This window comes from Alosa pseudoharengus, unplaced genomic scaffold, assembly GCF_046254945.1.
Source record: "Alosa pseudoharengus isolate Yale_2024_CS ecotype anadromous, Long Island Sound unplaced genomic scaffold, YU_APseudo_1.1 YU_APseudo_1.1_scf_14, whole genome shotgun sequence".
In the NCBI taxonomy this organism is placed as follows: domain Eukaryota; kingdom Metazoa; phylum Chordata; class Actinopteri; order Clupeiformes; family Clupeidae; genus Alosa; species Alosa pseudoharengus.
In genome coordinates, this window is record NW_027468609.1 from 4,562,939 (window position 1) to 4,578,436 (window position 15,498).

The 15,498-nt window shown below is 42.2% G+C and overlaps 1 protein-coding gene across 1 annotated transcript in view; it reads right to left on the reverse strand.

Moving 5' to 3' along the window:
* Positions 1 to 8,560: 8,560 nt before the first annotated feature.
* The window catches only part of txnl1 (thioredoxin-like 1), an 8,015-nt gene continuing 1,077 nt past the window's right edge, over positions 8,561 to 15,498 (reverse strand). The window contains exons 2-8 of the mRNA XM_076283505.1: positions 14,462 to 14,558; positions 13,563 to 13,736; positions 12,645 to 12,767; positions 12,226 to 12,295; positions 11,821 to 11,993; positions 10,713 to 10,817; positions 8,561 to 8,821 (exon numbers count right to left, since the gene is read on the reverse strand). Of these exons, the coding sequence (XP_076139620.1) occupies positions 8,792 to 8,821; positions 10,713 to 10,817; positions 11,821 to 11,993; positions 12,226 to 12,295; positions 12,645 to 12,767; positions 13,563 to 13,736; positions 14,462 to 14,558 (772 nt within the window). The 3' untranslated portion in view covers positions 8,561 to 8,791. The remainder of the gene's footprint in view (positions 8,822 to 10,712; positions 10,818 to 11,820; positions 11,994 to 12,225; positions 12,296 to 12,644; positions 12,768 to 13,562; positions 13,737 to 14,461; positions 14,559 to 15,498) is intronic.

Below are 15,498 nucleotides of genomic sequence, written 5' to 3' on the forward strand. Positions count from 1 at the left end.
AGGAAAAAAGATAAACTCCTAACCTGGACCAGTGCAGCCATGGAAACGTGCGCTGCTCGGCTTGGTCGGTGTGCGGCACGCTCTCCGCCCACAGCTGAAACAGAACACGATGCACAGGGTCGATTGCACCCAATGTCACTCTGTCAACATCGAGCGTGAGGTTAGAAAGTGGCTCCAGGCTTTGAAGACACATCAGTTGGAATAAAGAAATGAACAAAAACCTCTTGTTCATATAAGTGATCTTGTGGTTCCTTTGTAGATCCTCACTCTAACACTTGTTTTGTGTGGCTCCTGCTTGCCTATGGATGCATTTAGCCTATTTGCTTGCTCAAATATAAATATGATTTACCATCCATGCTACTTCCGAATCTTTCAAAGGTTAGCCAAACAAACTTGAATTCACATGCAGGGCACTAGGAGGCTAGGTGGCTCTGTCAATCCAAATTAGCATTGTGTGTTCCTTTAAACAGGTGTGGAGGGCGAGGAAGCCATTCCGTCTGTTTCCTTGGCTTCTGTGCCCTCTTTGTACTGCGCCCCCCGTGGAATATTCTCGGTTGGCCCCCCTTTTAACACTGTCAGTGTATGATAGCACTGCTCACTGTGGCGTCTGTGTGTTCTGTTGAATGTCGTGCCAATTTCCGGTGTTGTGAAAGAAAACACTTTGTCCTTTTTTCTCATGCCCTCTCTCTCAAACACACACACTCTCTCTCTCAAACACACACACACTCTCTCTCTCAAACACACACACTCTCTCTCTCTCAAACACACACACACTCTCTCTCTATTTGGAAGCCTTTGGGGAAGATTCATTATTCATCCCAAATTATATTTCATTTGCAGGAAAAACAGAACCTTAAAAGCAGCGGGGGAATGTCTTAAAAATCAATTAGATTTGTGCCCTCCAACAAGATACAACACAGGGTTCTCAGTGAGGGAGCCCTGGCCAATTATTAGGACTCTCGCTTTCATTTGATTTTCCATTTGGCTCAGAAAAGGTACCAAATGAACGTGCAGAGATGCACTTAAAAGGCACAGATTTATGGTTTGAAGAGAGTCATAAATATTGTTTTTTTCGCCCGCCACAGTGCTGCAGAGGCTTCAGAAGTGATGGCACCAGCAGACCCCCTGCTGCCAGGCTTAACACAATAGGCCTCCAAGGGCGATAGTGCTTTAGACCAAAAATACATGAATACATATTAATAAATAAATGGATAAATAACCGCAGTAACCAATATGATTATTATAAGTTTGCATTAGAGCCGGAGCCCCAATCACCTGTGAATGGAGAGAGGGTGTCACAGGAAAGCGCAACCAGCATGTCATCAAATAACAAATAAAAAGGTGCCATTAACATAAATGTAATTTTGCTTTAATTGCTTTATAGATGGCCGTATAACGTGAGCTACTGTGAACGTCTCCTCTGCTTTTATCCGCCCCCGCCCACCTCCATCTGCATGCAGAGTTCAGCCTTATGAGTAAAAACTTTATCAGTCCTCCATTCACTGTTAACATGTCACATAAAACGTGCGCTTAACACACAGACACACCTAGGTAGTGTGTGTGGGGCTGTTTAGATTTCACTGTGAAAATAAACCATCCAGGCATGGGTGTGAAGGAAGAAAAAACAGGTTCCAAGCACAACATTAATGTTACTGTTTGTTCCATGAAAGATTCAGTGAAGATCCATAAATCATTCACCAAGGAAATGATTGCCGTAAACATGAAGCAGAGTCCCACATTGTGTATTGAAAAATTAATGGTTCTTAAGTCATAAATTATGACATGGCACTCTTTCTGCCCAGGGGGCTATCTACTCAAGACTGGCATCTTCTTCTTCAGCTGCAGAGATTTGTTGGAGGTGCAGCAGGACTTCTGCGTTCTCTTGCAGCTGTTTTGCTAGCTTGTCTGCTCTCGGAATATGCTACCTCTTAATCCGCCATGAATATCTTTTGGGGGGGGGGGGGGGGGGTGATGATTATTTGTAAGGTCAAGCCATGCAAAAATACATGCCTGAGCATAATGTTGGCCACAAAGCTGTGACAGAGGATTGGCCTCCGAATTTACATTAGAGATTGGCTTATCACAATCCATGAAAAATCCCATGAAACGCTACGCAGCCATACTGCGGTCTCGACGGCATTGTCCTTGGAATTTATGCGCTGAAAATAAAGTTGTCTGCATCTCTCTCTCCTTCATATCGGAAACAAGCAAGAGAAGGGATCATGAAGCCATTTTTAGAATCCGCAATTTTCAGTTGATTACTGAAGGATGTCCAAGGCTTCTGTTGTCACTCCATTTGCCAGGTGAAAGTGTTACTATTCCCTGTCTTTTGAAATGCTTTACACAAAATTGCCTTGACAACACATGTGCACGGGGCCTATATGAGAGACAAGCAAAGAGTGTTTATCTCACATTTAAGCGACAAATTAAATACCATATGTTGCAGGCAACTCACTGGGGCTTCTTTGGCGTCTGTTTGCTGTTACAGATCCGTTTCTCCTCGCCCAACTGTACCTTGAATATAGACATTTTGTCGTTTTTTTTTTTCAGAAATACTCAAGCCATCCTCATGCATATCAGCCGTATCGAGGAGAGAGTGGATGAATAGTACGCAACATGCATATCAGCCGTATCGAGGAGAGAGTGGATGAATAGTACGCAACATGCATATCAGCCGTATCGAGGAGAGAGTGGATGAATAGTACGCAACATGCATATCAGCCGTATCGAGGAGAGAGTGGATGAATAGTACGCAACATGATGCGTTAATGGTCATTTGCAAAACTGATGCTCCCGGCCTCCACCCTCTCACATTTCCTTCTATCAAAGAGGGCCAAACTGCCAATCTGTGGTAAATATTGGTTGACATGGCCTTCTCGAATGCGCATCGAGTCGTCGAGGCTGTGTTACAAAAGAGACTGCTCGGAGCCAGCTGTCTCTGCGCAATATCAGTGAGTCCAACCCCTACTCCCCTACCCCCAAAAGCCCTTTTGTTTGAAAACCATCCAGTCTTTTACAGCTGATTGCTAAATGCAAGTGCCCGCTGAAATTATTTTTTAATTTTCCAAAACACTGGCCTAATAAAAGAAAGTGTTCTGATTGATATTGCTGTGGGGAGGGGAAGCAGCTGGTGCCAGGACTAAGCCGTGTTTTGGCGCGTCGGATGGGAGAACTGGACACTGGACTGTCTCTGCTAATATGGTCAGGGCCTGAAACGCAGGGAGGGGTGTGTGTGTGTGTGTGTGTGTGTGTGTGTGTGTGTGTGTTGGGGGGAGAGGGGGGGGGGGTCCCTCCTGCTTTACTCACCTCACTGCCGGACTATCCTCTTACTGTAATGCCACTGGTTAATCTGTGGCCATATCACTGTGGGCTCTGAGGGCTATTAAGTCTTTCTCATAACAGGTTCAGCAAAACAGGATCTGGACTGTAACTGTAAATATGGGCATCATTATGCACATGTACTGACAGTAAACACAGGTTCATAAGCTGCCCAAAACACCCTCTGATCGAGACTGTGAGTGAGTTTTCTTCTCTCTCTGCACTCAGGAAGGGGGAAAAAATATTCCTTCCTGGAGGTTTTTTTTCATCAGCCACCGGAGGCTGGATAATCCTCTCAGAGGTGCTCCCCTAGTTGCCCCCCGATAGCATCTCAGCGTAGGGATTCCTAAAAACAAGAGAGATATGGTTATTTGCACAGACTAGTTCATATTCCTACCCCATAGCACTGTCTCACTCACACACTTTACTTCACAAACACCCCCCTGCCCCCACAAACACATACCAAACTTGTGCACACTTTCATTATCTCTCTCTCTCTCTCTCTCTCTCTCTCCTTCTCCTCACTCCCTATCTTTCACTCCCCCATGTCTCTAATTAATGATGTTTGGCTTGCGAGCTGCAGCACAAACTCTCCTCTGTAGGTATCCAGTGGAACATGTCCCACCTCCACCCTGCCAGCCGGAGTGAGCATCACACAGAGACTAATTATCAGAGAAGGTCTCTCTCTCTCTCTCTCCACCCCAGTGCTCTCTCTCGCTCCATCTCACGCTTTCTCTCTCTCGCTCTCTCCCTCTCTCCTGATAGGAACTGCAGCGATGCGACCTACATTCAGGTCCTGACCGATTGAAAGACCACTGGGTCTAGCGGACTCCGATAAAAGATGTGACCCAGCCTGGCGTATCTGCCGCTGTTCAGGCCCCATCCATCCCCCTGCCATCGTCTCGCTGACCCCCCCCCCCCCTCGAGCCCCCAGCGGAGCCGCCTCTGACAACACAAGCTCAGCCCGCGTAAGGAAATCACCCAGGTGTTATTTCAGCCCTCGACAGGAGCCTCGGTGACTTATCACTCTTGTATTATCATCTGTAATTTCTTTCTTCAGCGCCAGGAATACAGACAAAGCCTCTCACTCAGTGTGCAGCATTTACATGTGTAGTCAGAGGATGCATTACCTAGCCCTTAAAAATGAATTAAGTTGTATTCTCTGTGGATTGGTAATCCCTCCTCACCCCATAACTTGATAGTTTTGTTCAGCTATGTAGATTTTAATAGCATGCTGTAACTAAAGCACTGATCTGGTCCCTAGATTCGACACACAATGCGCCTCGCCTCCCATATCTAATTGTTGTTCCCTGTCTTCATGCTTGGAACAAAGCGTACATAAACGAGACAATGCCTCTTCCTCTTGGGCCCATATTCAGCTCACGAGCAACAGATAGCACACCAGTCCAATTGTGACACAGCTCTGCTATCTGGAAAAAATATTCTAAGCCAATCATTTTTTAACAGAGAAGGTCACATTTTAAGATCGTTTTGCCTTTTAAGCATCAATGGCAGATTCAGCCCTTGCAATGCAAATTGTAATCAACTACACTAAAGCATCTTGAGACAAATCATTCAAACGTGAAGATATCATCAGCTGAACTAAATGCACATCACAAAACAAGAAACTCTATGCTTTCTCTTTGATGATTATCCTGATATATTTGGTTTTAAATGTTACTTTTTTACACTGCGAACACTACAAAGACTTTACTGATATATGGCTCCAGTAGTGTGGAATCATTTTTCCCGTACTGAAACATGCAAATATTCACTGAAGCTTTCCATGAAATGCAGTAATCTTAAAATAAAAGCAGTAAATAAAAACAAGCCAAAAAAAAAAAAACACCATAACTAATTAAATGTTTTATCGAAAAACAAGAATAAAACTGAACATTTGTGGCCACCGAGAAATTTGGCATTGCCAACAAATCCTCCAGCAGAGCGATGGCGTAACCACGGCATGAGTCAATCACTGACATGCCCATATGCCCACAGTCCACCAACTGTCTGCACCCAACACTTAGCACCATATGAGCAATCAGGGTCTGAGCCCTGCCATAAACATCATCTGCTCCAACGTTGGAGAGGAATGCACAGGCGACAGGAAGCTCTAGGCAGGTAGCCTGGACACGTATACACACAATCCCAGCACATGGGCCACCTCTAACCCTCTCCCACAGCTCTGTGTGCTGCCTCCGTTAGCTCCTGTTTAGCAAACCAAAAGCTGCTCTGCTATGCAAGTCATTGCAGAGGGAGGTTACTACAGTGCACTCCAGAGAATTACCCGTGACGGCCACACAAACTGCAGAAGTTGGTCGAAAAAAGAGCGACAAGCATGAGTCAGATCCCACATCCATTTCTACTGATCGAGAGGATGTTGCCAAGAAGTTATGCTCTGTGTAAACAGGCCCCATTCAAGGCTCTCGCAGGCCCCGGGTGCCAGAGTGACACAGTGTGTCACATGTTTAGTGGAGTTTAATGTGATAAAGGGTTTATAAAGCAGAAGGAAGTGGTAGGGGGACGCTGTATGGGGGTGGACGAAGGGGGTGTCTTTTAAAAGGCTGTCTGACCGAGGCACACTGGCACATTCCAACTGTCTCCACCAAGGAAGACGGTTGTTTGAGGTCTGATATCTCGTGGACGGCGTCCAGTTGGTTGCCGCGGCAGCGGGAGACGCGCTGATGTGAAAGAGGAGGCCGTGGCTGCCAGATCGCCCGTGTTCCCTGGGCAACCGCAGTCCTGTGTCGGGAGAGAAGAATGGCAGGAGGAGCGGGCTGGTGCGGAGCGAGCCAGGGAGCGGGGCGACACAGCCAAGGAGCTGCTGCTCGGGCCGAGGCAGATGCAGCAGGACCGAGACACGGTGTAACGGGAGCAGCCAGGGACAAAAAGCACCAGAGGATACAGGGATTGTTAAACATGTGACTCTGGCTGCAACCGACGTGTCAGTCATGCATATTTCATCCTGAATCCAGTGAAGGAAAATGCTGGTCCCTGATGTGAAAGTTACATGAGAAAATGCTCTGGGATCGGAGGGATGCTCTGTTCCGTCTCTGGAAGCTTGAGAGAAAGATTGGGCATCATGTGAAAACAATCTGGTGTGCGATCACGTTAGGTCATAGCTTTACATATTGACAGTAATTCTAATAAGTATTCAGCGAATAAGATAAAGTAGTGCTGTGAAAAAAATATCATGCAACAAAAAACGTTCAGTTTTAACTTCTGTAAGAACACATTAACCAAACTACAGTATATATTTTTTCAAACTTATAGACTACTGTTCAAATACTAGGCTATTGTTTTGCAAACAACCCTGGATACATTTGCAAATAGGCTACATTTATTGGCCTTGAGATACACAGTGGCCTCTACGGACAATTCAGCTGTCCTAATTTAAATGGTTCCACAGAAACATTATTGGACAGTATTTTCAGAAGAGAAAATATGAATTTGCATAGGGTGTGTGACTATTTTAATTTTAGTAGATTTATTTAGATCTCTATCAATGGCATTTCTATACCCCCACCCCCCAAAAAATGAGAATACAGTTCAATTAAATTAAATTAAAATCAACACCTTACATTCATCCATCTATTTTAGGCCTATAGTTCTTTTTTATGCTTCAAATATAATGATCAAATTCTACTTATCTGAAAAATGATATCTGTAAAAGTAGGCTATAGCAGTTGGAGTGGTTGTCACTGTATGTGCATTGCTAAGGTTGTGTTAAATACACAAATCATTCAATTAGACACAGGTGCTCAAATATCATTAAATGCTCATAGGATCATTGAGGTGGTGATTTTAACTGAATCAAATGATCTAACATGATCTATCTATCAATGATCTTCCCAGTGTGTGTAACCGCCTTGGTGTGGCCCCAGTAGTGTTAGCTAACTAGGCCAAAAAATATGACGATGAAAGGCAGGCCAAACTTCTTACAGTAGCCTAAGGTTGAATATTTGCCCACATTTGTTACAGCCAAACCAAAAACAGGGAAGGATTTGCAGAATCACATTTTATCATTTCCAGTTGGCCCACTCTCCAGATCCGCGGGACCCCTTCATGACCAAGCGGAAAGGACAATGCACTGCGCGGTTGTGTTTTACCGTAGCCTGTGCGTGATTGTGGCCTGACACAGCCGAGGTTCAAGTAACGTAGGCTAGCCTACTTATGGTCATCATCCCGATAGCATTTTAAGTGCCATTTGTCTGGTTAGTAAAAATGGCTCCGAATAAATCCAGTTAAGCTATCAATAATTATTTTGTCTGACATCTAATCAGCATACTCTACACAGGACACTTCAGACAAAAACAAAGGCAGGCCTAAATTTAAATAAGACTAGAACTATTTTATGGATGGGTTTGTGTAGCCGGTGCAGAAACACCGCCATGCGTTTTATGGTCAGAATGAAGAGCCGACGTTGATCTATGCAAAATAGCGGAGTTTTTTCAATCAAATAACATAGATGTTGCACGTAGACTAGATTACTAACCTGTAAATCTTGAATTAGTATTTTATGATGGTCTTCCGATTGATAGTATTTCAGGCTTCATGTCTGACGTAGCTACAAAAGTGTTAGGCTGCACTGCGCAGAAAGTGCACTACAAATTTAGACACACTTCTACACGCATTAGGAAAGCTTATCATATGATAAAAAAAGACCAAGTATAAAACACAAAGTATGTGTAAATAAATCAGGGCGAAAATATTTAGCCCACATTACCTTCTTTTGCAATATTCACGTAGAATATGATCTATAAAGTCAACATTAAGTTTGACAATTCCAAAAATCAGTGTTACCCACCCCAAGGTCACAGAGCAAAGGTCAAGGGCATTAGGCTACTCTTGTACTCCGAAATATGATTCAGGAGATTGTGTGTCGCACGAGCAGAGAGGGAATGAATCTGGCGGTATGGTTCTATCAATGAGCTTTTGCTGACATCAAGTGGTCACACACGACATTGTCGAAAAATGCCAACAAAGTCAACAAAGCATAGCACGAAAATATCAAAATATGTCAATACAGACAAAAGTCTGACTAAATATGTGTCTTCTCAAAGACTATTATTTTGTTTTACTTAAGTCCATGCCAGAAATTATTAACAGGGCCACTGCAAATAGCATTGTGTTGCATTTTGCCAGCGCAAGTGTCAACAAATATAATAAAATGGTATGAAAACACCACAAATACTTTCCATACTAGACCATTACAGAGAAAGAGCTAAAACAGCAAGGTGACTGCCTTTGAAAAAGGATTCCTTTTATTTACATGTTAGTTTTGGATTACAATAAAAATATCTGAAGGGAGCTGCCTCAGCCCCAGCAGTGATTCCACTCTCTTTGAGAGCTAGAGAGAGACGGAGACGGAGACAGAGAGAAATAAAGAGAGGCGCCGGTCTATTTGTATTACAGCCGAGATAACCAGCAGCTTTGGCAGATGGGATTACAGCAGCATGTCCGCGTTGTCTCTTCAGTGGCTCTCTCCCTTCTTCCCCACAACCTGCAGACAAGAAAGGTTGCAGATGTGTGAGAAACGTCAGGAAGGACCATCTACAAATCATTCTAGTGACTGTTTGCTTACATGTTCATAATATGTGAAAAACATAGTGATCATCGATTCTATTCTATGACTCTCCAAAGGGAAATGGCTGCCTCTCATACTATACTAAATGCCAATATGAGGTGGCCCACCCTACTACATTAATAGCCTGGATACCAGACTCTCTGACTTCGCAGAGAACTGTAGGGAAAAGAAATCAAGCGGAAGTAGGTAGACAGGCGGAGCCAGGCTACTATATTAAGGGAGGGTCAAAGAGATCGCTAGGACTAGGACTGGGACTGATCTGTGTTGCCAGGCTACTATATTAAGGGAGGGTCAAAGAGATCGCTAGGACTAGGACTGGGACTGATCTGTGTTGCCAGGCTACTATATTAAGGGAGGGTCAAAGAGATCGCTAGGACTAGGACTGGGACTGATCTGTGTTGCCAGGCTACTATATTAAGGGAGGGTCAAAGAGATCGCTAGGACTAGGACTGGGACTGATCTGTGTTGCCAGGCTACTATATTAAGGGAGGGTCAAAGAGATCGCTAGGACTAGGACTGGGACTGATCTGTGTTGCCAGGCTACTATATTAAGGGGAGGGTCAAAGAGATCGCTAGGACTAGGACTGGGACTGATCTGTGTTGCCAGGCTACTATATTAAGGGAGGGTCAAAGAGATCGCTAGGACTAGGACTGGGACTGATCTGTGTTGCCAGGCTACTATATTAAGGGAGGGTCAAAGAGATCGCTAGGACTAGGACTGGGACTGATCTGTGTTGCCAGGCTACTATATTAAGGGAGGGTCAAAGAGATCGCTAGGACTGGGACTGATCTGTGTTGCCAGGCTACTATATTAAGGGAGGGTCAAAGAGATCGCTAGGACTAGGACTGGGACTGATCTGTGTTGCCAGGCTACTATATTAAGGGAGGGTCAAAGAGATCGCTAGGACTAGGACTGGGACTGATCTGTGTTGCCAGGCTACTATATTAAGGGAGGGTCAAAGAGATCGCTAGGACTAGGACTGGGACTGATCTGTGTTGCCAGACCTCTGCTGGCATGGCTCTTAGGGGGGCCAGAGGGTTGCCAGGTTGGTTTTTTCATGAACACCTATTGGTGGACCATCCGCATTGAGAGTTACACCATAGCCTACCCAGGGGCATGCTGGCTCCTCACTTCCAACCACAGATATTAGCCAATTAGAGACTTTGTTTCGATTATTGGATCATTTAATTATTTTTTATTGTTTAAAGCGTATTGAGACCATACTGCATGGGGATTTTGCTGTAAATAAAAATTGATTGATTAAACAATAATGTAATGTAAAATTCCATGACTTTTCCCTGACAAAAAAACTGAATTTCCATGACCTATACTGAATGGTGCAATATCCTGACCAAAGATTTCAGAGCAGCCACATAATGTTCAAGAATCTTTGACTTATTTAGAGCGGAAGATGAATAAATGGTCATTGAATAAATACATTTGGGCTGACCACAACCTAAAGCAAGTCAAGCTAATAACCAGATATCCACCAATTCTGTGTGGAAATATATTTGTATTAGACTTAATGTATTTCGGCAAGTACATTTTAAACGGCTACAACAAAATTCCCTGATATTCCATGACTTTGCCCCGAATAGGAGAACATTCCTTGACTTTCCATGTCTGGAGACTATCTGGAGACTATCAAAATTCCATGACATTCCAGAAATTCCATGAGCTGTGGGAACCCTGTTGATGTTCTCAATAATCCCATGAATTTCACACATTTGGCCTTGTGATAACATAAATTCTATTGGTTGACACGAAAGGTACACAAAAAAAAAGTACACAAAAAATATTCCATACCCGTTTGAAGTCGTTCATGTTTGTTGCTTGTACAGGGGTTCCAATAAAAGTCAGGTAGTTAATTTTCGTCGTCTCCTCATCCCCTTGGTTTGACTTTATGAATAGCTGCAATTACATAAAGGACACAGGGAGAGACAAACTGTTATCAGAAACATTTGTCTAATATAGTATCTTCTTACTGCACACTTTCCAACTCTATGTAATGTATTTTGTACACCTGTTGCTTAAAATGTTGTTCCTGGTTATTTTATAACCAAGAAGTAGAACTGCAGATTGTCCTACCTGGCTATAAGCCTGGCTGTTCAAACTAGAATAAGCCTTACTTCAGGCACCAGACAGACAAATCCATATGCCTGGCATTTATCTAATCTGGTACCTCATTTTATAAAAATATATCTGAGACAGAACACCTTCCACCATCCTGAAGCAGAAATGGCAACATCTATGTAATGATTAAAGTTTGGACAATAATTAATGTTCAAACTCAAAATATGAAGCCAGCGGATTCATTAGTGACTCCACAACTGAGGTGTCTGCTGCCTCATTTGTCTAACGTTCTTGGTAAATGACATGTAAATGTCAGTAGGCTCTACAAAGCAAGTATGGTATATCGGAATAATAATCAGTTAGGCAATATAAACATTTCATATTTCAAGAGATGAATAATAGCAGTGACGGTCAAGAGAAGCCCTTATACAGGCTATAGATCTTTATTCTTTATTCTAGTTTTTAAAATGTAAGAAATAACATGACAATGGTTCTAAGGCACTTTTAAAATGTAGTAAACCATTCAATCATGCCTGCAGGCCGTAAATAGTGTGTTTAAAGTTTAAAGAGGAATTGCAAGGGAAGGTTATCCTTGTGCCAACAATCTTCAGCCTTGTCTTTCGAAAATGACAAAAGTTGTACTGAAATTTTACCAGGCTCATTACAAATTACATATCATCTTGCCAAAGAATTCAGAGAGTTCAGTGGCTATTTCCTGATGGAAAAATATAATAGACTACTATTATTATGTTATTATTTGTTCTGTTTGCTGGACGTGTAGAGTGGCATGTACATCTCTGCTGAGGTTATGTTGACACAACATTTCGGTGTAGGTACGTACAGTGACACTGTTGACGTTCTGGAACTTGACGTATCGCAGTGGGATGAGTCCGTCTTCCTTGTAGTCGTCCTCACTGAGCTCCAGTTTCTGTGTAGCTTCACTCCGTTCAGCGTCATCAAAGTCCATCGAGCGCGGCAGATTGATGAAGATCTTTACACACTTTGGGGCATTTGCTATAGAGAAGAGAACATTTGTGGAGAAAAAAAATCGAATTAGTGCAGAACTATAATGATTATGGTAGTAACTTCCAACATGGCCTCCCTACATCCAAAATACATCCATAGTTCAATGTTTGACACTGCTTTGCAAAATGTCAGTCAACAGAACTGTTCAGAATCTCCATCGCTTCATTCTATTTGAGCGCTGACAAAGGAAGACAAAAGAAAAGACAGAAAGGTACTTCACCGAAGTCAGTGCACTGGAGCTTCATGGAGAACAGCTTCACGGGCTGACTGAAGGCCATTGTGATGAGGAGCTGCAAATAACAGAACACAAAGAGGATTTGATACTCTGTGATAATGCCCATACCTCTTCTACATTCAGATTGTCTTTTTTCTAATTTACCAGATCTCATATACAGAAGAGGAAATATATAGCTTTTTATCAATGTGTGTACACCCTACCCATGCCTTGCTTTAGTACCTTGAACAAATCTAGACAGGACTACCAAACCTGATCTGAGGTGTGCGTTTTAACATGACAAGAATGTATAATATAATATTTAATAAATGAAAATAAAAACATAAAAACAAACTTTACAAAACAGTAAAGACAATGACTGCCGTACCTTTATTCAAAAACGGCGAAGGACAAATTATACAGACCTGCTCGTCACAGTCAGACTCCAAGAAAGACGTGTCCTTGATTAAGCAATTGTCAAAGCCGTAGTCATCACTCTCATTTAGGCACTCACATCCAGTTTTGCTTACAAATGGCATGAGGTCCATCTGAAACAAGCAATTCATTTTAACTAGTGCACTTGTATGATATGCACAGCTAAATGAGCACTTGAGACCTAACGGGTACATATTGGTTAGAAAATAATCCAGGTGAACTACAGTGAAAATTTTGGAAAGAAAAAACAAATACACTTGCAGGTTTGTCATCTGTAAATATCTAGGTTAGCATGAATCTAAAACAGTATCTAAAGCAGTGCTGTACAGGAATGATTTGATGGAATTCTATCCGGTTACTAAATAACAACCAATTCCTCAAGTGCAGCTCCCAACACCCCTAGTGTAATTTCAGACTGAAATGTCACAGACCATGCTGATCAGTGACACAATAGGAGTTGAATTTCAGTTAAATGTTGAACCCAGCTCAACTTGAGCCATAAGTGTGCTACTGGAACTTGTTTACTTGAGCCATACAGTAAGTGTGCTACTGGAATTTCCCACTGAACCTCAGCAAACAATATAAAAATGGCACACTTTCACCTCTACTTCTGCTCATCATTGTGTTGACCATTATTCTGGAAAGTTCATGTAGTATAAATACACCAATAACCCAGGGTTGCCTGGCCCAGCTCATCACTGATATTAAAATGTAGAGCATCTGTGAAATACCAGCACTGTGCGCTAAGCTGCCACTGCTGCTGATGTGTTGAATCAGTACTTATTCATATGATGGGTTCCTGTCCGATATGCAGCTGAACTGTACAAAACCAAAACAACCAACTATCGACGACCACTAACTGCTTCAATACACATGGATTCCTAAATAAACTCCATCAAAATACTCACATATCCCTTTGGAATGTCTGAGTCCTCGTTACTCCCTGGATCATTTTCCACATGCTGTTTTATTTTCTCCTCCAGTCCTGCTGCGTCTGCTCCTTGATACTGATCAACACGTACTTTGTTTCGGAAGAACAGAAACGTGGGCGTTGCAGAGATGTTGTTGGCAGCAGCAGTGGCCTGTAACATTTGAGTTTCATTCATTGCACAGAGCATGACAAAGCAGTTCACATTATTGAGCAGTCATTGCACAGAGCATGACAAAGCAGTTCACATTATTGAGCAGTCATTGCACAGAGCATGACAAAGCAGTTCACATTATTGAGCAGTCATTGCACAGAGCATGACAAAGCAGTTCACATGAGTTCATTCATTGCACAGAGCATGACAAAGCAGTTCACATTATTGAAATCTGGCATAAAGTCAGGATGCACAATTCTAGACTTTGCCCATTTGGCCCAATTTCCAATGCTGATACATACATATATATATATATATTTTTTTTTTTTATTTCACTGAGAACCAAGTTTCTCCTGTCCTAGAATTACCACTTATGCGACTGCCTACTTGTTGTAGATACAGACATAAATCATTTCCTTTGATTATACCACAAATCCACCCTTTACCAAATATGGACATTCACTCCTGAAAAATAAGGACATTATTTAATCTTGGACAAGCCTAAATGTAAAATATGCTCAAATTATTTTTCTGTCTAACCCTTGAATGGATTTCTATGACCTTTCCCTAAGATCCACTCAGACAAGCCCATCGGCAAATAATTAGGCCTAACCTGTTAAGTTTTTAATATGGCCTGTACCCATGTTATGCCAATGCAAATATTATATTGCTGTCCCAATATAAAGATTAATAAAAAAAAATGAATTCTTCTCCTTTTAACATACCTGACAGACATGTACATCTACTTCAAGAAAAACAACTTGAGGGTACTTGTTGCTCAACATGTTGAAAGCAGGCGCTATTCTGACGCAAGGTCGGCACCTGAAATGAAATAAGCATAACATATAGTGAGGGCATGAAGATCTGAATTCATTTAGGAATGCTCAATTGGCATGATGTACAGATGACAAGACAACATTCATAAGTGAATCATCATGATTCAATGCAATACTATTGCAACTGTGACTTTTTTTGCCATCATCATTTGTCTCTACATTTTTAACACCGTTTTACAACAAAGTTCACATCTATCCATGTCCATATCTCTGAGGAGTCCAAGAGGGGCTTCCAGCCAAAAGCTTTTTGAGTAGAGATGGTACTTGACAGCATAACCTGTCGGCAGCTGTACTGTGCTGCTCAAGCACCGGCAAACATATTTGCATATGGGGGAATTTTGCAAGAATCAGCATAGTAAGCAGTGGCCATCTGAAACATTCTTAACCAACCCAACACCTCATGAAGGAAGGTCTAAATTTAGAGGTGGGTTTCTTTGACAGCAGCTAATCCCAATTGCCTGTGATACAGCCCACATAAACAGGCCTGGCTAATATTCTCTATAAAGTGTTTCTTTGCATTGAATGACAGAGTTAAGAGATAGGTGCATAACACAGCATACTTGAATACAAGTTTTCGGTCTGAAATTCTAATGAAGTGATTACTTAGAATGCTACTTAAAACAGAGTTTATAAAAAAGTTAGCTTGCTTACCAGTGCATTAAGTAGGCACAGTACAGTAAGATCATCAAACTAGAAGGCCTACAGTATAGTCTAATTCAAGTTAGTCAAGTAAACTGTCAATATACTAGTATTTCAAATAACTTGTTTAATCAGGAATCCTCACTGTTCCCTCATAGGCTGCAGAACAGTGATTAGAACGGTCAAACCTGGACTGTCATCAGTCAAGAGGTGGTGTTTTGGTTTTCATCTTGTGTCAGGTGCGCTTTTATTTTTTACCAATGTATGTATGTATGTATGTATTACAA